This window comes from Symphalangus syndactylus, chromosome 9, assembly GCF_028878055.3.
Source record: "Symphalangus syndactylus isolate Jambi chromosome 9, NHGRI_mSymSyn1-v2.1_pri, whole genome shotgun sequence".
Taxonomy (NCBI): Eukaryota; Metazoa; Chordata; class Mammalia; order Primates; family Hylobatidae; genus Symphalangus; species Symphalangus syndactylus.
Window position 1 is genome coordinate 20,487,432 of NC_072431.2, and position 23,231 is coordinate 20,510,662.

The 23,231-nt window shown below is 41.4% G+C and overlaps 1 protein-coding gene across 15 annotated transcripts in view; it reads right to left on the minus strand.

The window, feature by feature from the left end:
• The window catches only part of NPAS3 (neuronal PAS domain protein 3), an 879,538-nt gene that overhangs the window by 15,962 nt on the left and 840,345 nt on the right, over positions 1-23,231 (minus strand). For all 15 annotated transcript variants that reach the window (XM_055291566.2, XM_055291567.2, XM_055291565.2 and 12 more), the window contains 2 exons: positions 13,658-13,851; positions 9,654-9,760 (listed from right to left, as the gene is read on the minus strand). In XM_055291566.2, coding sequence (XP_055147541.1) covers positions 9,654-9,760; positions 13,658-13,851 — 301 coding nt within the window. The remainder of the gene's footprint in view (positions 1-9,653; positions 9,761-13,657; positions 13,852-23,231) is intronic.

Below are 23,231 nucleotides of genomic sequence, written 5' to 3' on the forward strand. Positions count from 1 at the left end.
CGCGGAGAACGGAGAGCAGGTGCCTTCTGCTAGAAACTCAAAAATTGTTTTTGAATTCACTAGAGTGTGTATCTGTGTGTGTAAGTGAGGGGGGTGTGCTAGAATCACACTTTCTACTTAATACCACAGTTGGGTGCTTAGCTGTAGCCACTGGTTCTCTTTCTACATTCACAAAACTGGCAGATGAAACATGAAAAAGAATACTGACTCTTTAATCTCTGCTTCTCCACCTAAGGCCCAAGGCAGGCTGACAGGGAACTTCATTCTGGAAACAGGACTTTCTTTTTCTTTTTCTTTTTTTTTTTTTTTTTTTTAATTCTGGATTACTTTTTCTTTGGCTTTTGAAAACTGGGCTATAGGGGAATGAACCTGACATAGACTTACAACAAGAACAAGTTTCCTTATCTAAAAAGTTACAGTCCTTGATGCTTACAGGAAGGTCATTTTCAAAACCCACAGGAGAAACACAATTATAGCCAGAAACTGCATTAAGTGCCTTATTTACTCGCAAAAGAGACAGTTTTTCATTTAGAACTGCTCATAGGATCAACCGAGGCTTTGATGCTGTGCAGACTTTTCTATAGATTTTGCAATTAGTGAGCTAGATGTCTGAAATAGCAGGCATCTAGAAATTGGTTTTTAGGTTTTTTTTTTTTTGTAAATTTATATGCTGAGCAATATTTGGTAGAATTGAAGGATATTTGATACTTATTGTGAGTTATGAGCTTAAGGACAGAAGACCTGTAGATGTTTTGTGAATGAGTATGCATAATCTATGGATTTTCCCCCCTAATACGCTAATGACAGGCCCTGCTTGAATTGCTATCTGTGTGATTTACAACCTGAGGGGAGGTTTTTTCCTATACCACTGCCAATTGATAGATTTTTATTAACCGTTAATACTGAATCATGCAGAAAACTTTTCATTGATTTAGAATGCGTCAGTTTGTTAAGTTTAAAAAATAAATTCCCCTTTTCTTCATGATAATGTACTGAATTGGAGAAGAAGGCTTTTAAACACTTTTAGTGTTCTAGGGCAAATAGCATCAAAATAATTGTTGGCATGAGGGACATCTGAGATCACAGTATTTTACAAGCCGTTTTCAGTCCAACCAGGGAGTTTCAGTCCCACTCATTCATTCCCTTCTCAACCTAAAATAGTTAAGGATAGAGTATTTTTTTTAGGACCTATACCTTCTGTTTTGGGGGGGAATTTGTTATATAAATGAGAAGCGGTGAACTCTTCAACATGGAATTAAAATAATTAAGGCTAGGAACTGAGGACAATGGTGGATTTATTCATTCAATCCTTTTTTTTTTTTTTGAGTACCTACTCTGTGCTAGTCACTAGGGGATATCAGAGTGTGCAAAATGTGTCACAGGCCTGTCCTCCTATGTTAGTCTCCATCAGTCTTGATAATTGCATTCCCCTAGTCAGTGATTGGTTTAGGTTTGGAATATGATGAGACACAGGGCAATGAAACTCAAGTGGAAGTCTCTACTGTGAGAGGTTGTTGAAAAAGTTTTATTCACTCTGGAAAGAGGGATTTACCTCTACTTGCCTTTGAATGAGAAACAGATGCTTATCAATCATTCTCACTAATAAGTTTATAACAGTGACAACTGTATGGCACGTGATATGTAGGTTTATGAAAGCGCAAGGGGGTCTGACTTGGGCTGGGTGCATTCTTCACCTCCCTTTAACAATTAAGTGTTATCAAGTACTGAAGCAGTTAATCTGCTTAGGGCATAGGCAGAAGTGAAAACAGACAAAAGGGATGATGTGGACCTTATACTCAGATTTATTTTGTCTCTGGTGGACCCTGTGCTTCTGGAGGCAATCATTTTGTTAAGTCCACTAAACATGTTTAAAAAGAAATACATAAGTAGTGAGGCACAGGTTTATAAAAACTAGTGTTTCAGAAAGTCAGAAACATTTCCAGGATCCCAGACAAATTCCATTTGTTCATCTGTTATGTAGATTTTTAGAAATCCAAGTACTTTGTTGTGAAAACATAGATTCTTCCATGTAGCAGTCATTGTTGGTCGTCTCCTCAACAGCTATTCTGCCACTTCCTTCTGGATAACAGACATCTGATTTTGGGTTTTATGTTTGATGGCCTCCTCCTAAATCCCAGGAGAATAAACCTTGATTGTTTAAGCCAGATACAGTAATTCTACCCCCTTGCCAGTGAGTGGCTTAGGCTTGGGCACTCGATGACACATGGGACTATGAGACACAAGAGGCTTCTCCCTGCTGCAGGGTGGTGGGGAAGCGCTTCTGGAAGTGTATTCTGTGAGCTCCAAAATGAACACAAAATATCAACTGACCCCTTCCGCACTTTGGACATTGCCCTATGAGGAAATGATGATGGGGATGCTATCTTGATCTTTTGATCATGAAGAGAAAGTTAAGTCCTTTTTACTGGGATTTTCTGTTGCTTGTAACCAGGTGCATTCTAGATGATACGCCCCACCAAAAGTTCTAGGAAGCCAGAGAAGATGTGGGAGTTCATGAAGAGATTTGAATGGCCCGATCTTTAGTTAACCCTGCATGTATGGGAAAACTGTTGTATGTTAGACACATACATGAATTAAATCCTATGCCGCTCATTTAAGTTAAAAAAAGTTTGATGTTTTTTGAGATATGTAAGGTATCATTGAATGTTTTCAGGAAACAATTTAAAAAATAGTTTGTATAAGATTGAGAACAAGATGCCATTATAAGAAGTAATGGAATTGATTTTATTTGGGTTAACCGATTTAGGTTAAAATGGATGACTCAGAAGTATTGATTTTTTTTTTTTTTTTTTTTTTTGAGATGGAGTCTCACTCTGTCGCCCAGGCTGGAGTGCAGTGGCGTGATCTTGGCTCACTGCAAGCTCTGCCTCCCAGGTTCACGCCATTCTCCTGCCTCAGCCTCCCGAGTAGGTGGGATTACAGGCGCCCGCCACCATGCCCAGCTAATTTTTGTATTTTTAGTAGAGACGGGGTTTCACTGTGTTGGCCAGGCTGGTCTCGAACTCCTGACCTTGTGATCCACTCGCCTTGACCTCCCAAAGTGCTGGGATTACAAGCATGAGCCACCATGCCCGGCCAGAAGTATTGATTTTTTTGTTCTTCTTCTGATCATGCCTTATAAGAGCAATGGGTTATTTTTTGTCGAATACAAGGTTTTAGAAAAACTACAATAAAAGCAGCTACTAGGCCGGGCGCAGTGGCTCATGCCTGTAATCCCAGCCCTTTGGGAGGCCCAGGCGAGTGGATCACCTCAGGTCAGGAGTTCGAGACCAGCCTGACCAACATGGAGAAACCCCGTCTCTACTAAAAATACAAAATTAGCCGGGCATGGTGGCACATGCCTGTAATCCCAGCTACTCGGGAGGCTGAGGCAGGAGAATCGCTTGAACTCAGGAGGCGGAGGTTGCGGAGAGCCGAGATCGTGCCATTGTACTCCAGCCTGGGCAACAAGAGCAAAACTCTGTCTCAAAAAAAAAATAAATAAATAAAGATAACAATAAAAAAATAAAAGCAGCTACTAACTGAAATAATAATAAGGAGAAGCATGCGAATCCATGTGAGAATTATATTAGAATTTGTCAGTGAAATCAAAGTTCTGGCTTGCTCTCTGGGGAGACAGGAGAGATCACGCGTTTGTGTTCTATGTGTCTCCTATGCTCTTCTAAGCCTGCAACGCCTTAGACCACTCCTCCATCTCTCTTGCCATCCTCTTTCAAAGTCCAGGGAAAATCTACCTCCCCTGGGGCTTTTTCTCCATCCTCCCCTTAGCTGTTTTCACCTCTGGGGTTTCTGTGTTTTGTCTGCACATCTTAACAGACCTCATTTCATACTAGCTGTTCAGAATTGGCTGTTTCATGCTGCCTTCTCTGTTAGTATGTAAGCTCCTCGAAGGTGGACACCATACCTTAGTTGTTTTTGAAACCTCACCACAATGACACAGGCTTTGCATCAGTAAGTGCTCACAAATGTTAGATAAACTTGAATAGGAAAAAAATGACTGCTCATATTCACTCATACAGTCAAGTACACAGGAAAGTATTCGCCCAAGGGAAAAAAACAGTAAGATCTTTTGCTTACTAGGTTGGCTATTACTACTATGTATACTCTGTTAAATTTTTCCCATTGATATTTAAAACTTTACGTCTTTGTAAAGAAGTGAGCTTCTTAATCCTATTCTTGTTTCATTTGAATACTGATCGAGTACCCTCAGAGTTATTTCACTACTTACCTTTTGCTACTGTTCTCAGAATTCATCCAATTTGAGAGGAAAAGAAAACCCTTCAGATACTCAGTTTGTATTTACTGTTTACTTCATGTAAAATAGTGCCTTCTAAATACTAGTGTGGTCTGTACTTTTCAAGCTTTCACATGAATATGAGTCAGCTGGGGATCTTGCTAACTGCAGATTCTGATTGGGGAAGGCCTTAAAATGTGCGTCTCTGAGCTCCCAGGGTGTGCTGACACCGCTGCCCCACTGATGCACAGTGTAGTACGCGCAGCAGGGATGCGCCACTGGAGCTCAGCTCTCTTGCTGGTCTCTGTCTCTGTGCTTGCCTGCCCATGGACTTGAAAAGCCAAAACAAGCCCTGTCTCCCCGCCGGTACCCCCTCCCCCGCCAAAAAAAAGTAAGACAAAATAATACAAATTCATTCCTGCATAAAAACCTGCCTTTATCTTGTCTCCTTGTGATGGTTTTTTTTGGTTAATGGCCAGGCACACGATGAAGGCTGACTTGGCTTCTGAAGAAAGTCAGACATGGTAGCTTTTACATGCATTTCCTTTCATGGGAATTTTCATATTCATATGGCAGAAGGGGAACACTTACTTGCTTTGGGAAAGGTCCAGCCAATGACCAGGTTGCAGCTAAATCCCTGAAGACCCACCCCTGAAGAAAGGCTGAGCTCAGAAAACAGAAGGAAGTCCCCTGTGCTATCTGCATTTGGCCCACCCATCAAACTTTCCACCTTTTCTCTTTCCTTCACTTGCAGCTTCCGTTTCTGTGTGCAGTGGCTGCATACCCAAACCAACAATTAAATTCCCCCTTTGTTTGTGTGGCAGATGACAAATGCATGGAGGACATCTTGTGTTGCCTAGGCAGGCAGGGCACTTACTTTGATTGATGCTCGGTTGTGGAAAAAAATGAGCTGGGAAGGAATTACAATGGAGGGCCTGCAGACTGGAAGGGGATATACTAATTAGTCCTGCATTAAGCAGTCTGCTTGCATTTGGCGATGAGACGCCTTCAGGAGGGAAGTGTAGGGGTTATTGATGCAAAACAGCATGGAATGCATTATATCAGGTAGCTGTATATTAGTTTTGTTAGAAAGTAGAGAAGTTTGTAATTAAGAAATAAACACTTAAGCTGTTTTTTTTTTTTTTTTTTTTTTAACAACTCCCAAGTATATTGGATAGGCCATGCTTTTTAACTGCATGTGATCTCAAAGGCAATCTGAAGTCCTTCTGTCTTTCTGAAATAACTCTTCCAGAGTTTTCTCAGACTGGGTCAGGTGCTGGGAAGGAAAAAACTTCCACCACACCTACAGTCTCTGGCTCCTTTTCTCTGAAATCCCACAGCTCCAGAGCCTTGAGCCTCCCTGGTGGAGCAGAACATCATAAAGAGAAAGGAAGTTTTCCCCTGGGCCACTCTTTAAGGTTTTAGAAAGTTGCTGCTGATTGGATCCACAAAGAACTCTAGGGATATCTCGAGACAAATTCAGCTCCTTCTCTAGACAAAGGGCTGGATTAAATGGGAATAAAGAGCAGTGCAAAGCATGCATCTCTGTTTGGTTTAGCAATCCATTTTTGGGGGGCTATAGGCAGAAGCAGAGTGGTAGATGGTTGCACTGAAACCTCTCATAATTGAAGAGCCACACAGACACCATAAGTAACTGGAGTGTGTAACTGTGGGAAGGTGTGAGTGATCATCTCCCAAGCCAGTACCTCCTGAGCAATGGAGAAGTGGAGGGAGGAAGAGGTGAAGATGCCCCAATAATTACTAATGTGAATGGTTTAAAATTCTAACCTTTAAATGTTGATTTGACCTGAAGAATTGGTGAAGTTGGTTTTAAACAAAAGAAATCACAGAGGTCTTTGGTCACAGTGTGAAAGAAGGGGCCCTAAAACTCCCTAGGCTTTAGAGTTCCAGTGTAGTTTCACTAACCTACCATGTTGGCACCAGTAATCTGATTCTTACTGATTCTTTCTGTTGAAATCCAGTGAACTATCAGTCATCTCATGTTAACTTAGTGGAAGAGTAGATGCTCTAAAGTTCTTGGTTCAATTTATCAGAGTTGTAATCCTGGTACAACTGATATTCCTCTTTTTTCTTATTCTAGAGACAAGTACATTTATGGATTTACGGGATACCTAGGCAAGGAAAAAAGATATAAGTGATAAAGATAGTATTTTTAGTTATCAAAGACTATTAAGTCTTTTAAAAAAAACACTTTATCAAACTGGGGCGTAAGACAGATATTAAAAAATCAGAACTAGTACCAGATGACTACAACCTATCTTTCAGGACAGAACCAGGAATTGTGCCAATAGCTCTAGGAAGAAAAACTAAATAGTTAATGTGGTTTATTTTTTAACCATCCCTTTGTTTTAGAATTCTATCTTATTCTTGACCTGATTCTATGTCACCATGACCTTCTCCTGCCAAGAAGGCACAGTTGAGGCATCCTTCAGTAATAGCCTAGGGCTTTGGACAAGCAAGATGCTGTGCTGGCTTTTTGCCTTTTCTTCCAGTGTTTACACAACCAAGACTTATTACATGGTCTGTCATTTTGTTACTGGGCTGGCTTTGGTTTGAGAATTAGGTAAACATCAGACATTCCATCACACAATTTTAGACTCAATCTTACTTTATAATGATGTTAATGTTTATTGTACAAAGCGAGATGCATTTGTATATTTTAGCATTTTATTTCAGTCACAGAATGCAAAACCTGACACTGGAATCAGTTTGATTTTTTTGTGTGTGTGATTGAAGATATTAAGCACTACAAGAACGCTGAAATTTCAATCTGATTAGGATCAAACTTCTTCAGGATCAAAACACTCTTTTTCCTCCCCCTACAGTTTTACTAATTGTGTGCTACTTGACATTGTGGAGTTATTCCACAGCATGACAGCTAAATACGTGAAGTGTATTTTACTATGCAGAATTATCAGCTCATTCTATTTGTTTTTCATGTGTTTAAGGTTATTAAAAGAACTCAAAATTAGAAGTCATGTGTATGAGTTAAAAGAATGAACCCAATCATTGTTAGCAGGCTGAATCATGAAGCAATAGCCAGTATGTCAATATCAAGTAATGAAAAAAATCAGAATTTGAAAGCATACCTTCTCTGTTTATTAGTTGGCAAGATACCAGAAAAATTAGGAGAATAGCACAATAGTGAATGGTGGAGTGGTTTATTTTCAGCACTCTCAAATTATTCCGGGTACGGAAAATGAGATAAAAGTAAATCGGAAAGAAAGGCATGAAACATATTTGTTGGAGACCTTTGCTTAATGGGGAGAAATGAACTGCCCTCGCTCACTGTTCCTGAGGAATTGTGTTTCTTCAAGCTGTAAATCAAATCCCAGAGAGATAGCATGATGCATGATGTTTTCCAAATAATAATTGAGGAAGACAAAGTTCTTTTTTTTTTTTTTTTTTTTTTTTTTTTTTGTCAGCATCAGGTTTCTGAATTTGGACCTTAATTAAGATTCCAAAATGAGAAGCCATCTCCCTCTGCACACGTGGTCTATGACAGTGTCCTCAAAACAATATATTCATTTGTGAAGTCTGGATCTCTAGCCTGTATTATTCCAAAAATATATCCATGGCTTCTTCCAAAGATCCTGATTTTTTTTCTCCATTTTCTCTAAACTCTGAGCAACAAAGAACCTGATGTTTCTTTTCAGGAAACCGCATCATTTTTTTCCCCAATTAATTGAAGAGCCATCTGCTTCTACGATACACAACACCCATTCATTCTTAGCAACAAGTGTGTTCCCTAAATCCCTGGTGTGCAATATCAAGACACACGCTCCGTGCTGGGAGTAGAATCTGCTGTCTTGCAGGCAGGCTCTTTCCAGAGACGTGGCATATACAGATTCTGACACTGAACTTGGTTCCATGTCAGTGTTGCCAACGCAGGGTTAAAAACACAGTACAGGATGTTCATACTTTGAGATGCTGGCTAGCTCAGCATCTCCATGTTTTTGAGTTTGAAATGAAGAAATAATTGCAAAGGGCAGGAAAGATATGAAATAGCTCTCTTTGACCAAGATAAAAAAGGGGAGAGGAGGTAAATACAAAGGCCACTTGGCTGGCTTTTTCTGTATAAATGCTTCAACTTTAGGCTGTACCATCTCATTTGTGGCACCTTGCATGTACAGCCATGTGTTGTTGAATGATGGTGATACATTCTAAGAAATGCATGGCTAGGGTATTTCATCATTGTGTGGATACCACAGAGTGCACTTACATAAACCTAGATGGTGTAGCCTACTACACACTTGGGCTATATGGTATAGGCTAATGCTTCTAGACCAAAAGCTGTACAGCATGTTACTCTGCCGAATACTGGTAGGCAACTGGAACACAGTGGTAAGTATTTGTATATCTAAACACAGAAAAGGTACAGTAAAAATGCAGTATTATAATCTCATGGGCCCACCATCATATATATGGTAGGTAGTTGACCAAAACATGGATAAGTGGCATGTGACTGTATTTAAATTCAGAGGTCCAAACTGGGGTTAGAACCTTCTAGGGACATGGGTAGGGGGTGGGGGAGACTCATCTTCAGGAAGAATCTCCTGACTGGTCATATAAAGGACCTCTGGTCAGAAGAGGGCCACCAGATCAGTGCTCTAGTCAGACCCCTTCCATGGACAGTATGAACAGCTAGGGCAGTTGGATGCGGGGTCCTGCATGATTCTGCTGGTGTGTTGCTGGAGCCAGCCACATCACTGATGCTCCTGCTTTGTTCACATGCACAGAAGGTCTTTTGGAGTTCAGCCTGTGGCTCAGGGGCTGGGAGCCATATTCAAAGAGCTGAGATAAGTTTCTGTTCCCCAGGAGTCGGGGGATGGAGATACCTACTCTTCTGAATAACTCTCTTTCCAGAAACAGTGCAAACACTGCCTTCGAGAGCCGCTGTGTCCATACAACGTGCTCTGCCCCACCTCCCTGGCTTGCCCCTCACCCCGGTTTTGTGGCTGGTCAAGTAGGCATTTTTATAGGGCTCTGGCTTATTTGAACTTGTCTTCTCCCACGTGTATTTTGAAACTGAGACCACAAATTTCAGAGTGGAAGTTGCTCTCCAGAAAACGAAACGGTCAAGGAAGCACTTAAGACAAAGGTTTCCCCACCACTTTATAGGAGAGACAGCACAAGACACCACAGAATTCTGGGTGAGTGCCTAAAGATCCAGCAATTTCTCTAGGCCTGAGGTCCAACTTTCAATCTAGTTCTAACATGCGTTGAAATGATTTATGTCTCACTTTTTCTCACTGCACACTGACAGTCATCTGAAATGTACACAGGAAAGATGAAGGGAAAAATCAGCAATGATACCAAACAAGCCTCAGAGAGCTGACACCAGCCGGGGTTATTCCCCCACACAGGAGGTACTTACAGTCCAAGTGACTGTGCCTGATGCCCTCCACGTCTTCAGCATGGATGAAGTGGTAGCATCTCTTCCCTACGATATCTACAGGGGTCAGATCCATATAATCACTAATCCTACAAAGAGAAGAACACAGGCTGGAATTCAGAAAGAAGGAAATATAAAGAAACTGTCAAATAACTTAGAAACAGATCTACTGACACATTTCATTATACTACTGTACCCGTGAGGAGGTGGCACTGTGAGGGAGACCCTTTATACGTAAGATTATTTCTTTAACACGTAACAGTCTTTTTTCAAAAGTAGGAAATGTGTTAGATCAAGCGATTGTGTTTCAATAATTAGATAGGTTTTTCTCTTTCTTTGGCATTAAGAATGCACATTTAGACAACATAATTTGATGAAATTATTGAGAATCAGTAACAATGCAAGATCCTCATTACAGGCCAAGATAATTCAAGGTTACATAATAAAATAAAAACATGTTATGTTTATACCGAATGATTAGAGACACCTTTCATTTAAACAGATTGGTCTTGGGTATTTCCATGAAAAAGGGCTTCAGCAGCTTCTTGGCACAAAGTCCAAATTGGCATTTCAAGGGATATAATTTAAATGCTGAGACATACAGATGCCTGGGGGTATTATCTTTTTTACTCTTAGTCATTTGGGAGCTCGGCTTTCACTCCTGGCCCTTTTAACTGGTACTTTGTGGTGGATTCCACACAAAAACTTTTAAACTGTTTCAGAAGCTCTTCCAGGCTTGTGCTTGACAGTACGTGTGTGTAAAAGCCTCTGTCACTGACTGTCCAGACGTCGATGTCCTCAGGCAGAGCATGGAGAAACAGAGCCCAAACTGGAAACCACGTCGGGGGAATCTGCCTGGTTTACGCAAACATGTCAAAATGCTTGTTACCCTCTGTATTACCAAGTGCAGATTCCTTTTGGTCAGTCCAAAGTGGAATCCGTTTTTTGTTTAAAATTTATTCTCTTTACTCTTCATGTGTTTTTTTTTTATGACTTACGGCATATGGTCTATTCAAATATGAAGTAAATCTTTAGAAATGACACATTTAAGAAACACATGTGATCATTGTTGGAGAGTTTTCTGGCCCCCAAGGCAGGGAAATAAGAAAGAAAAGCAAAAAAAGAAACATAATTAAAATATATTACCCATCGAGTGAATTTCTCAGTGTCTAGCAACTCAAATAATATTTTTGGCCAAACTAGGATTTTTGGTAAGATAAGATTAACTGGGGAAATAAAAAGGAGGGTTTTCTAAGGATTTCATGGGTTTTAGGTATGACACAGATTAGTTGGTGTTTTCCTAAAACCATTAGCTATCTTCCAAGCACAGTTACACCCCCTTTCTGCAAATGAGGGAACAAGGATGTCATTAAAAGACCCTCCCTCACTGGTGTTTCTGAAATTTGCCAGCTCCTCTGAAAGCATTAGATGTCGGCTTTGCCTGAGGCTGTCCTTGGGAATGCAGAGAAGAATGGTCTGCAGAGTCAGGGAGCAAGCCTTAGTTTCTAGTTAACAATTCCCTAATTAAATAATAAACCCCAGGAAAAAGCCACTCCATTCTTTAGGGAAAGCATTTCTTTAGTTTATTCTTTTCTTGAATTAAATCCTTCAAAAACAATCCAAGCCCTTCTCTATACCACAGCCTGTTACTGTGGTGAATGTGACTAGCCCAGCAGGCATTTGAGGGTCTCTTAACATATATCTCCAAAGCACCGGACCAGTTGGATGACCTATATCAGGATCAGAATCCTGATGGCATCTTTTACTCTGAGCCTCAGTATCTTCTTCTGTAAAACAATCCAAAAGGTTGGTGAGGGGATGAATGAATGGAATGAAATTAACATAGCATAGTGCCTGGCACACAATATGCTTTTCCTCAGATCAAATATGTAATTACCTTTCATACAGGTATTTTTCATAGTTACTATCATCTGCAGATGGGAAATAATGCTGTATTGTATTGGCTAATAAAGGGGACTGTGAAGAGCTTTTTTTTTTTTAAAGAGGAAGAAAAACGCCAAAAGCAGGTCACAGAAAATGATCTCAATTACTAGAGTGGCACCATGAGGCACTCGGGTCCATGGAGCTTGTCAAAAGAATTGATGAGTTGATCACAGGAATGAAAATTAAGTGATGTTTTGGGATAGGACAATCATTGGAAGTTTGGTAAATAAGATGAGGCCCTGTTCTTTGGAGGGAGAGGTGGCTGGTAGCTCGATCAAGGGAGCTGACGCGTGTTTTCAAAAAAGCAAAGCCATAGTCCATCCTCTGATTTGGTGTCTGTCTTCCCTGGTTGGATCTCCTTCTCCAGCATTCTACATTTTTAACTGGAGAAGAAATAGCTTCGTGGGCTGTAACTGGGTTCTTTCATGGGTACATATGCATGAAAAGTCCCCCTCAGAGGTTATTCTTTCCGGTCATTTGCCATTCAGCCTGACTTCTGAAGAAAAAGAAGAGACTCCAGGAGACTCCACAGGATGTAGCTAAGTACATGGGCTTTTGAATCTCTTGGCTGAGGACAAGTCGGTCAGCGTTTCTCTCTTAGCCGAAATTGCCCAAAGGCAATGGAGACAGCAGCAGCACCTGCCTCACAGGACTGTCCTAAAGCTTAAGTGAAATTGTGCAGGTGATGAGCTTTGCACACGTCCCGTGTATAGTTAAGTGGTCAGTAAACGCCAGCCATCTTTATTAGGACCTGCCAACTCCAGCGAATCATTCTGGCTAACGCATGTTTCCTGATGTTCTGTGGCCCTTCCAGAATACCTTAGACATACCCACGATGTCACGACCATAAACATTTTAATAAATGCCAACAAAATTTGAAATGCAGATTCAGAGTTTCTTATCAAATAACAGCAACAGGTTCATGAGATCTTCTACCCCATTGAACACTCATAGCTCGGGTGGGTATCTTTTCTCAAGGTGAATTATTTCCTTTGAATCAGGTCCTGGTCAGAAATGATAGGCAGTTTCCAACTTGATCTCAACATCTTCAGCGCTTCCCAGTGGACTGAATGCAGGGGCTATCTTCTTGGTTAGTCTCTGGAGAGGTCAGTTCTCCGAGTCACTTGACCATTCTGATCTTAAGTTTCTCCTCTGAAGGCACTTACAGGGCTCAGTGAACAAGCCTGACAACAGCGCTGCAAAAGCATCCTCCCCAAATTGACGCAGTAATTCTCCCTGTGGCACCCGGGGAAGGATAGTATCGCCAGAGCTTCCTTCCCACACCTGGCACGTGGGCGGCTCCTCTCCACCGCCCTCCCTGCACCCCATGGTTTCCTCTTCCAATCAGTCTGATGATGGGCTGCTGACTTCTAGGCGAAAGGGCTGAAGGGGCAATGTCCCATTTCCTTGTCCCTTGCTTTGCGCTTAATGGAAAAAGTGAACTTTTTAACCAGAGGCTAAAAAGTCCTTTTATACAAGCTTAGTCTTGAGGAAGAACTGCCAACTCATTTATATGATGAGTCATCTTTTTCTTAATTTATAAAAGTGAAATCCTCAGGATGACAAAGTTTTATTTAATAGCTTTGCAAATTTCTTTTTCATCCTTTTTCCTCTGTGGACCTCAGATTCTCATTTGTTCTTTCCGTACTTAGCGTCTGTGTGAACACTGACCACCATGAGGCTGGGCCCTCGAATTAGGCAGAAGTGGGTCCCGCTGAGGCATCAGGCAATACATTTTACTGCATCATTTTGCCAATGGCATCTAAGCCCTGCTCTCTCCTTGGGTTCTCAGCCAAAATGGGACTTCTTTATAGCATATGGATGTCTGGGTATCCCGATTCATTTAATTGTTGTCCCTAACGTAAATCAGGGCAGCAATGTAAATTTTAAATAAAAAGCGTGTTTGGTGTCAGTCCAAGTGGCCATTAAAAACAAGATCAGGATTTAGAATGAGTCTCACTGGGAGAGTACCATCCTTCAGATGGCTGAAACACAACCCTCACCAATGTGCAACAGGGCAAATGAAAACAAAAACAAAGTACCTATTTTCACAGTAAATGATATTGAGGTCCATATTTACTCGAGTGACGAACATATGGCAGTCAATTCTGACTTCATTGATCGTAGGGGGAGGCAAGGCATGCGCAACAACCACGAGACCCATGATTTGGCTGGGGACGGTCCTCCCGTGGGACAGCGACACTCTCAGGCGTAGCCGGCCAGTTATGTGAATCACCTGTAAAAGAACATTAAGTACAGGACACCAGTCAAATTTACATCCCAGATATAACAGCATTTCTTTTGAGAAATGCAAAATTACATCCGGAACAACCAACATTAGCTTGTATCTTCTGTAATCATAATGGCTGTTGGCATGCCCTCCGTGTCCTTGTGGCAAGAGACAAAAAAGAAATAGTATTATTACGCTCCAAGCGTTCCTCGAGGCAGCATTCTTATGGTGCTGTTGCTATTTTTTTAAGGACTTTTTTTTCACATTAAGGGAAAGCTCATAACCAAATAAAATGACCAAAAAGTTGAGCACTGAGCTGCAAAAGGAAACATGTGCATTATTAGCCCTTATTAATGGACGACATCTGTCTCTCTCCAGGTCTGTACTTGAGTGGGATTACATGGCCGTCTCCTTTCAGATGTGTGGCTCTGAGCCTTCCTTCATTCAGGGGTTGATATCGCAAAAGGCCAAAGGCTCCAATGAATAAAACACTCAGTGGCAATGACATGAATGGGTTCTTTCAAGGATAGATGTTTCCTGTTAGGCAGCACTGAGTTCCTAGTGGTACAGTGATTTATTGCAGTGCCCTATGGGGTTGATGGTCAGAGGACTTTGGCCCATGATTTGTCCCTGGAGCTTATACTAAAGTAGGGTCAGGAAGACTTGAACCATCTTAGTGGCAGCTCAGAGGTATTTGCCTGGAAATAGGAAGGAAAATATTGGGCTGTAATTTTCAGTTTCTTGGCCAAAATAGTCCAGGCCACCCGGAACCAAGCAAACCTTTGCATATAAACTGCACATAGAAGAGCCATAGTGACAACTTCCTCAAATGATGCTCTGGGGGAAACAAAATCATAAAAGGGTAAAAAATAGGAAGGATTTGTGCCACTATGCCTTAGGTTGCAGAAAGAAGGGCTGGGTGGGGGTATGTGTGCACACATGTGCATGTCAACTCTAGCTGTGTTCCCAGGACCCTGCTACAGTGTGGGGAATCCTCCAAAGCCAAGTCATAGAGGTAACTGCCATGATTCACAGTACCATGGAGCTCAGTTTAGTAGCTGAGTGTCCGTATGTGCTTTGCCGCTCCAAATGCATCATGGAGTGCCAAACTATCTTTTGAGATTCTACTTTTCCTCCTTTGCTATAAGGAACTGGAGTGAGAAGCAGGTCTCGTGCCTCCCAGGAACAATATGATCTTGCGTCTGCTCTCCTTCCCAGGGGCTCCACTGGCAATTCCTTTTCCATTTTATTTTTGTTTCTTTCAAGTTACTCGGTTTTCCAATAGTGGCCCACACTACTGTCAGTCAGGAAGCAGGATCAAAGCTTACAGGGCTGCCCTTCGGAGTCCTAGCTGTTTTAACTAATACCTCTTCCCTGTCATCCTTCACATTGGCGCCCACAGCTGTGGATCTGGGAGCACCAATAAGGAGGATTATTTAGGTTATTTCAGCAGCAGCTTTTCGACCACCCACATGTGTAAGTTGACTAAATTCATACTTAATGCACCTTTGCTTTAAGCTTTGGTCAGATGAGCTACTTTATGAATATTTGAAAATGTTCCTAGAGGCAAGGATGCTAAAACACCATCACAGACACACATTTTTGCAAGACCTCATTAACTAATAAAGAAATAGCTAAAAGAAATGGGATTAACTTCACAGGAGGGGTGTTGACAGTCCCTGGTCCTCCTCCCAGCTAGGCTTACATAGATGCTCATTTATCATTATCTGTCTTGTTTTATCAGGAACACTTAGCTTCTTGGAAAAACACAGATCTATAAATGCTCAAGAAAACACACATCCAGAAATGATATGCTAAATAAATCCCCACTCGGTATTCTATTCCAAAGCAATTTAAAGGCGTCTGGGTTGGAAAACGTTTGGGGAAGGCAGACAGGCTACTGGAAGGGAGCTGTCGGCATGTCAGATTGACCTGGCCTCTGATCTCCAGCTTTGCCTGTGGCCATCATGGTATTGAAGGGGGTCAAAGTGCGGTCCAGTAGGAGTCTGGACTCGCAATTTTCTGATTCTGTTACCACGGGCAAGTCACGCAGCCTCTCTGTGTCTCAATTTCCTTTTCTGTGAAACGGAGATAACGGTGACTATAAACTGTAAAGAATTCTACACATTTTATTATTACATCTCTGTTTGCCTTTAAAAATATCGACCAGTAAGGACAAGGACCAAGTATTAATTTGGTGTTGTTCAAAAGCCGAATTAGTGACTGATTATTTTAAAGGATCATAAAATTTCACATTTGGAAGAAAATTTGGGAGGGTCTTATCTTCGCTCCTTTCCCTTTTTATTTTTAGGTGAAGAAGGAGGCTCTAGAAGGCTCATCCCTGTCCAAAGTCACCTAGCTTGTAAATGGCAAATAGTGCCTGGAACTATGTTTCCATGTCTTGTTTAAGAGTCACTTCAACTTAGTTATACCTGTGTGCATATTCACATTGAATGAAACATTAGAAATATATACCAGATGCCAATTTTTTTTGTTTTTTTTTTTTTGAGATGGAGTCTTGTTCTGTCACCCAGGCTGGAGTGCAGTGGCGTGATCTCGGCTCACTGCAAGCTCCGCCTCCCAGATTCACGCCATTCTCCTGACTCAGCCTCCCGAGTAGCTGGGACTACAGGCACCCACCACCACGCCCGGCTAATTTTTTTGTATTTTTAGTAGAGACGGGGTTTCACCGTGTTAGCCAGTATGGTCTCGATTCCCTGACCTCGTGATCCACCGGCCTCGGCCTCCCAAAGTGCTTGGATTACAAGCGTGAGCCACCGTGCCCAGCCACCAGATGCCAATTTATTAAGTAAACTGTATATGAACTTTTGAAAAGATTTCATTTATAACTAGAAGCTCAAGTTATTCGAAAAATCTTTGAGAAGTAGTATAAACTAAAAAGAAAACTAAGAAAATTACCAAAGCAGTAACTAAGTAGTTGTCAAGAAATGTCAAAGAACAATCAGAGGGTGTGTTTGTCTGTCTGTGTGTATGTGTGGGTTTGAGGGAGGGTGGAATTGAAGAGAAGAAAGGGATATCTGTTAGATCCCACAATTTTTAGGTTTAAATTAACATTTTTTTCCAAATTCATTTCATAATGCCAACAGAGCTTTTTTTCCCCAGGTGACAGGTTATGTTCAAATTTCAGAAACATGTCGACAGCATGTATCCAAACACGTAGATAGCTGAATTTTTCATTTTATAGTTGCCTTTAAGGCCTGAGATGTACAGAAAAGAATATTGTCAAGATGGCCTGGGTTCAAATCCTAGCTCTGGCACTTAATAGCTGCGCAACTATGATACTAAGACAATTGAAATGACTTGCTTTCTTTCCAGGTTAGTATATCAAAGATTTAAAACCTACTACAAAAAAATAAGTACGCTGCAAAGATTTTTTGTTTTGTTTTGTTTTTTGAGATGGAGTCTTACTCTGTAGTCCAGGCTGGAGTGCAGTGGTGTGATCTCGGCTCACTGTAACCACCGTCTTCCAGGTTCAAGCAGTTCTCCTGCCTCAGCCTCCCGAGTTGCTGGGATTACAGGCATGCGCCACCATGCACAGCTAATTTTTGTATTTTTAGTAGAGACTGGGTTTTACCACGTTGGCCAGGCTGGTCCTGAACTCCTGACCTCAATTGATACGCCCACCTCGGCCTCCCAAAGTGCTGGGATTACTGTGCCTGGTAGTTCTTTTTTTCTGAATGAAGTTAACAAAAGGTATTTTCCTGGTTCTTTAGTTTCTAAAACACATAATCTATGAGGGACCTTGCTAGGTGCCAGGAAGCTGACCAAGGTAAATCAAATGTAAATCTGTCCTCAAAGAGTTTACAGACTCTAAGGTGGGGGAAGACATCTGTAATTACTTCTAATATGGCCATAAGAGGGAGATGATTCAGTATCTGATCAAGAAAGTGGGTTTTGATCCTGGTTATGTGACAGAGTCACTTGTGAAGCTTTGTTAACATGTGAATTCCCAGACTCTATCCCCCAGTGTTCTAATTTGACAGGATTGGGTTAGAGTCCAGCATTTGTTTGTGTTTTAAAGCTTCAGAGGTGATACTAACTACCTGAGAATGTCTGGCAAATGGATTTGGAGTTACACCAGTGGTTCTCAACCATGGCTACACATTGGAATCAACCAGGGAGTCTTGAAAAGTCCCCCTGTCCAGGCTGTACCTGAGAGCTGTTAAATCTGGATCTCAGGTGGTGGGGCACTGGTATCAAGATTCATAGACATTTTTAAAGTTTCCCAGGCTGGGCACTGTGGCTCACATCTGTAACCCCAGTGCTTTGGGAGCCTCAGGGAGGAGGATTGCTTGAGCCCAGGAGTTCAAGACCAGCTTGGGCAACATAGGAAAAATTCCCATCTCTACAAAAAATGAAAAAATTAGCTGGGCATATTGGTTCATGTCTTTGGCCCCAGCTACTTGGAGGCTGAGGTGCGAGGATTGCTTGAACCTAGGAGATTGATGCTGCAGTGAGCTGTGATTCCGCTACTGCACGCCAGCCTGGATGACAGAGTAAGATCTTGTCAAAAAAAAAAAAAAAAAAAATCCAAGTCTTTCAGGGCTGATTGGAGGGAATGAAAATGTGTGCAAAGTGCCTAGGTATAATGCCTGATGTGTATTATATGTTCAACAAATACTGTTTGATTAATTAACAAGCAGGTTCCATAAGAAAGGTTTGGAATAAGATCTTCAGGAGTTCAGGGTAGGAAGAAAATACTTTCAGCTGAATGGATCCAGGAGCATTTCAATTGGTGTCAGCAGGAGAAGAGATAGAGATGGGGCCAAGATGGCAGTACAATCAATGGAAATTGGCAATGGGACCTGAGGAGAAGAGCTAGTATCATAATTTTTGTGCCTATCCCACAGGATGATGACAATAGACTAAATGGTAAGTGGTAACCAAATGGTAACCAGTGGAGACAAAGATGAGTCCCTGTGAACAGTTTGTACTTGAGCAGCCTGGGAAGATCCTGGACAAAGTGTTCAGGGGATAGTTGAAAATAAGAGTTAGGCACTTAAGTGATGATAGTTGAAGGTATAGTTCTGGAAGGTTATTTTTTTTTCTTCCTGCAGGTGATAATTAAAACCAAGAAATTCAGTAGAATTGCCAACGGAGAAAACATACATAAGAGTGCCAAAGGCATTTTTACCCACTTTGAGTAGCTGAAGCCTCAGGCCACTTATGTTTTTGTTTTTTGTTATTCTCTAAATTGAGGTCCTCTTGCTCTATAATAATTTTATTTTAAAAATAGAACTTCTCTGAATGCTCTTAAGCACCATTTTTCTCCATCCACAATTCCATTCTAACATAAATGCCAGGCTTGCCATACCACCACCAATCCCAGTGCTAACATATCAAAGAATGGGTATGGTTTCCTTGTAAAGTTAAGTAGGTGAATGTAAAATGATGGTGAATACAAATATATAAGCCTAGATTCTAATATGTCAAGAGCCATGAAACTATAAAAATAATCTACTTTAAAATGAAAGGAATATTGGTGGGGGAGGCTAAAAATAACATTGTATTGGGAAAGAGAACATCTGTTTTCAGTCCTGGTTCTGGTAACTTTGGCAAGTCTCCTAGCTTGGTGAGGGTAGGATTTCCTCGGATATAAAATGGTGTCAAAGAATCAGGCGATTATGCCTACGATTCTCACTCATGTCTAGGGAGTTCTATAACCAAATGTCTAATGGAGTGGCATTTCCTGTGCTATGGCATTACCCCACCTCCTCCTTCACAGCCCCATGGTGGGGGCAGGAGTTTCAGCATACAGCTGCAAATTGATAAATTTAGTTTAATAATTCATTAGTAGGGATCTTATGGATCATATTTGAATTGAAATAAGCTTTGGTTCTGGCCAATGCTGGGTAAAAGCTGCCTCAGTGTTCAAAAAGTTCATCTTAATCTGGTCTTAAATCTCATCTACAGACATTCTTCAGAAGAGCTTTCTGAACTAAAAGATTCTTTGCCCCCGAGCTCAGTCTTACATAAGAGCTCGATCCTCATGTTTCCTTTCATTGTTCCTGTTTTATCACAAAAAGCTGTACAAAAATGCTAAAGCTCATATTTTTCTAAACTCCTTACATGGCACTGCCCGGATGCCAGCAACAGTGAAGCAGAATGCACAAGATTTCTGAGTTGAAATCCCATCATCTTTGATAAAAATGTCCACATTAGCATTATTTGATCATCCCATAGTGAGGAAATCATTGTTTGACTTTTATTTTTCTTCTCTGCTACAAGGAGTGACTGTGTGTGATGCTGTTAGATGCATGTCCGCAGAGTTTAGGATGAATGTGGGAGTGTTAACAAGCCACATTATTTGGGCAAATGTATATTTCTGTTCCTGCCATATGCTCCTTTCAGTTTTCTGTTGGTGATACACACTTAGACGTGCTCCACTAATATCCTCTCATTATAAACAGGCCCATCACAAAGACCTTGATAAAACCTCCCCTCTGTCAATACTTGAGGAAAGAAAGTGCATGACGGAAAAATACATCTGGAAGCTATTCTCCTTTCTTTTAGGAATAAATCTCAGTTCTAGTAATATAAAATGTTCTCTTTCACAAAAGGAAGGGCCAAGTACTCTGTGCATTATTTTCCACATATAATGTAAAGTATAGAATAGGGCTAGGCAACTAGGGGAACAAAAAAGGCTGCAGGCACGAAAAAAAAAAAACGACAAGAGTCCCTGGGTTTAGAGCATCTTCAGAGATTTTTCCCTTGTCCTTTAAGGGAATCCAAATTTACCTTAAAAATTAAGCTTCCTTCTGGCACTCTGGTCCCTTTTCTTTTTTTTCCTCTGTAGAAGTCTGGTTTAGCATACAGATCGTCAAATCACTAGCTCAGGTGGGAGAGTCAGCTAATTATTTTTAAGTGACGGGGGCTCTGAGGTGGCCTGAAACCTGCCGAAAGATAAGGGCTTAGGCGGGTCTTCTGAACCTAAACATCAGCCTACAGCATAACAACTTAATCTGAACCAGCATGAGAATATCAACCTTGTGTAAATTACTTCATGCAAATTTATAGGGAGTGGGGCTTCCAGGACTTAGACCATATTCATAGGCTGGAGAATCTGCCCTAGCAGATCTGCTTCTGTCTCACTCTTGCCACCTAGGTCTTTCCTTGCACAAGGCCTGAAAAAACAAATAACAATAAAAACAAGCCTTAGCTGAAACCAGGGACTTTTCCACAGATGCAAGCACCATGGAGAAGAAGGTTCATAACTGAAGGAGGAGCCCTTAGACCTTCTGGGAGGCAGAAGCACAGTAGAATGGCATTTCCTTTCCCTTACAGGATCTCAGATTTTAGTTCTAAAAACTGACTACAACTAAAACTATAGGCTTTGTCATAAGTCACAGTGGGAGTTTAGCAACTGGGGATGAGAAAAGGCAGAACAGGGAAAAGCTGACTTCACAAGGTGGAAGTGAGATCCAGGGAGGGAGTTACAATGCAGACCTCCTCCAGGGCCAAGGAGGATGCAACGGGAGAGGTGGTCCTGGAACGCTGTCATCAGCTATGTATGGAGATGGCTATCAACTCAGGAAGCAAGTGGATGGTAGGGGTCTTTTTGGGAGTTTGTCCATCCAAATTCTTGTAAGATCAGGGATATTCAATATGAGAAGTAAGGGAGTAAGATTCAGCACTTAAGGATAGAAGACCAGCAGGAATTAGGTTGTCAGGGTTTCAGGTGGGCTCAACTTAAGGGCAGCTCTGGTGATGGATAAGAGAGCAGGTGAAACTGGGATCCAGGGAGAGAATCCTAGCCAAAGTTAGGAAAGAAGGCTGGCAGAAACCAGTCCTATGGCATAAAAACTCTACAATTATATAAAAAGTGTTAATTATCAGGGACTTCATGATCTTTCACTTGTTTTAAATGGAAATGAGGTGAGCAGGAAGAGTGATGTAATTGGAGCATACAGTTTGATGCTTGGTCTGAATCCTGAAGAGACTAAGTGAAGGCTGGTTCGGGAAATGGACAGATCTGAAGTTATACATAAGGACATTCCAGACTATGGAAGGCACAGGAAAACGAAAGAAGTCAAGGGCTAACTTCTCAGCTCTCCCTAACATACTAAAGTCCCAAAGGAAAACAGGCCTCAGGTACACGTATGCATGTGAACATGGGTATTCTTACTCTTACACATGAAGTCAACTCACTTTGTTCAACACCCAAATTATTAAAATGACTAAATGGGCCTGGCACATGAGGGAAAACCTGTTTTGTTCTTTGCTTTAATTGGAAAGCCTACAACACCTAATGCTGATGTGAGGGATTTCTTTTAAACAAAAAACCTCTGGGGTTAGTGATTCTTACATTTGAATGTGCACAAGAATCACATGGAGAGCTTATTAATAACGTTGGTTCCCAGGTTCCTGACCCAAAAGTTCAGATTTTCTAAATCGAGAGACAGGCCTGGGAATCCGCATCACAGCAAGAACTCCAAGTGCCCTGGATGACAGTGGCTGGCAGGACATACCATCCACCCAGCTGCAGCTTCCTCTCCATCAGGAGAGCCGAATGAATTGAGAGATCTTAATAAAGATGACCCAGGTGCACATCACAGACTGCCTTCTAAATGAGCAAAGAAAGATGAACATATATTTATGATTAAAGCTGTGCTTAAAAAACCCTACTCTGTAGAACATAACTTGTTGCCTTTTGGCTCTTTGAAAATGGAGGATCAGTGCATGAGAAGCAGGAAGCCTTGGCTGATGTGGGATCAGGGCATATTTCCTGTGCACGCTCCTTTATCTTTGAAAAGGTCTGCGTTCTCTCAGTGGCCGCACCACAGTGGGCTGCACTGTAGTGCTGTAAGCCTCTGGGGGAGGCTGAGCTCTGCCAATCCCCTCCCCCTAGCTCAGCCGGCCCCTGGCTGAGCTCCTGATTAATTCCGGGGATTCTGAGAGGTTAACCCTTCATTTGATGGCTCCAGTGGGGAGCTGAGAGTTGCTGGTAATTTTTCACCCTTGGTTTTTTTTTTTTTTAATGCAGAAATATTTTCTAAGGGAACAAACAAAAAATTATTTTTAAAACCCACGTTTAAAATACATTAGCCACAGCATTCTCTTCTTACATAACTGTATCCTCCAAACAATTATTTCCCATCCATCTCTCTTAACAAACTTCACATACATAACATAAAAAATACAGCTATAATTACAGCTTTAGCTTCTCAGAATGTGCCTGGCCCTCCCATTTACTTCCTGTTCCCTTTGGAGAAAACAGTCTTTCTTCTATCAAAGATAAGATTTTTTTATTGGGATAGTTTAACTAAGCTGGAGAGATCTCCTTAATGAGATTATGTAAATGTATGCCAAGGATATAAACCACATTTTCTCAGAGAGTGGAACACTTCAAATATCATTTAATAAAA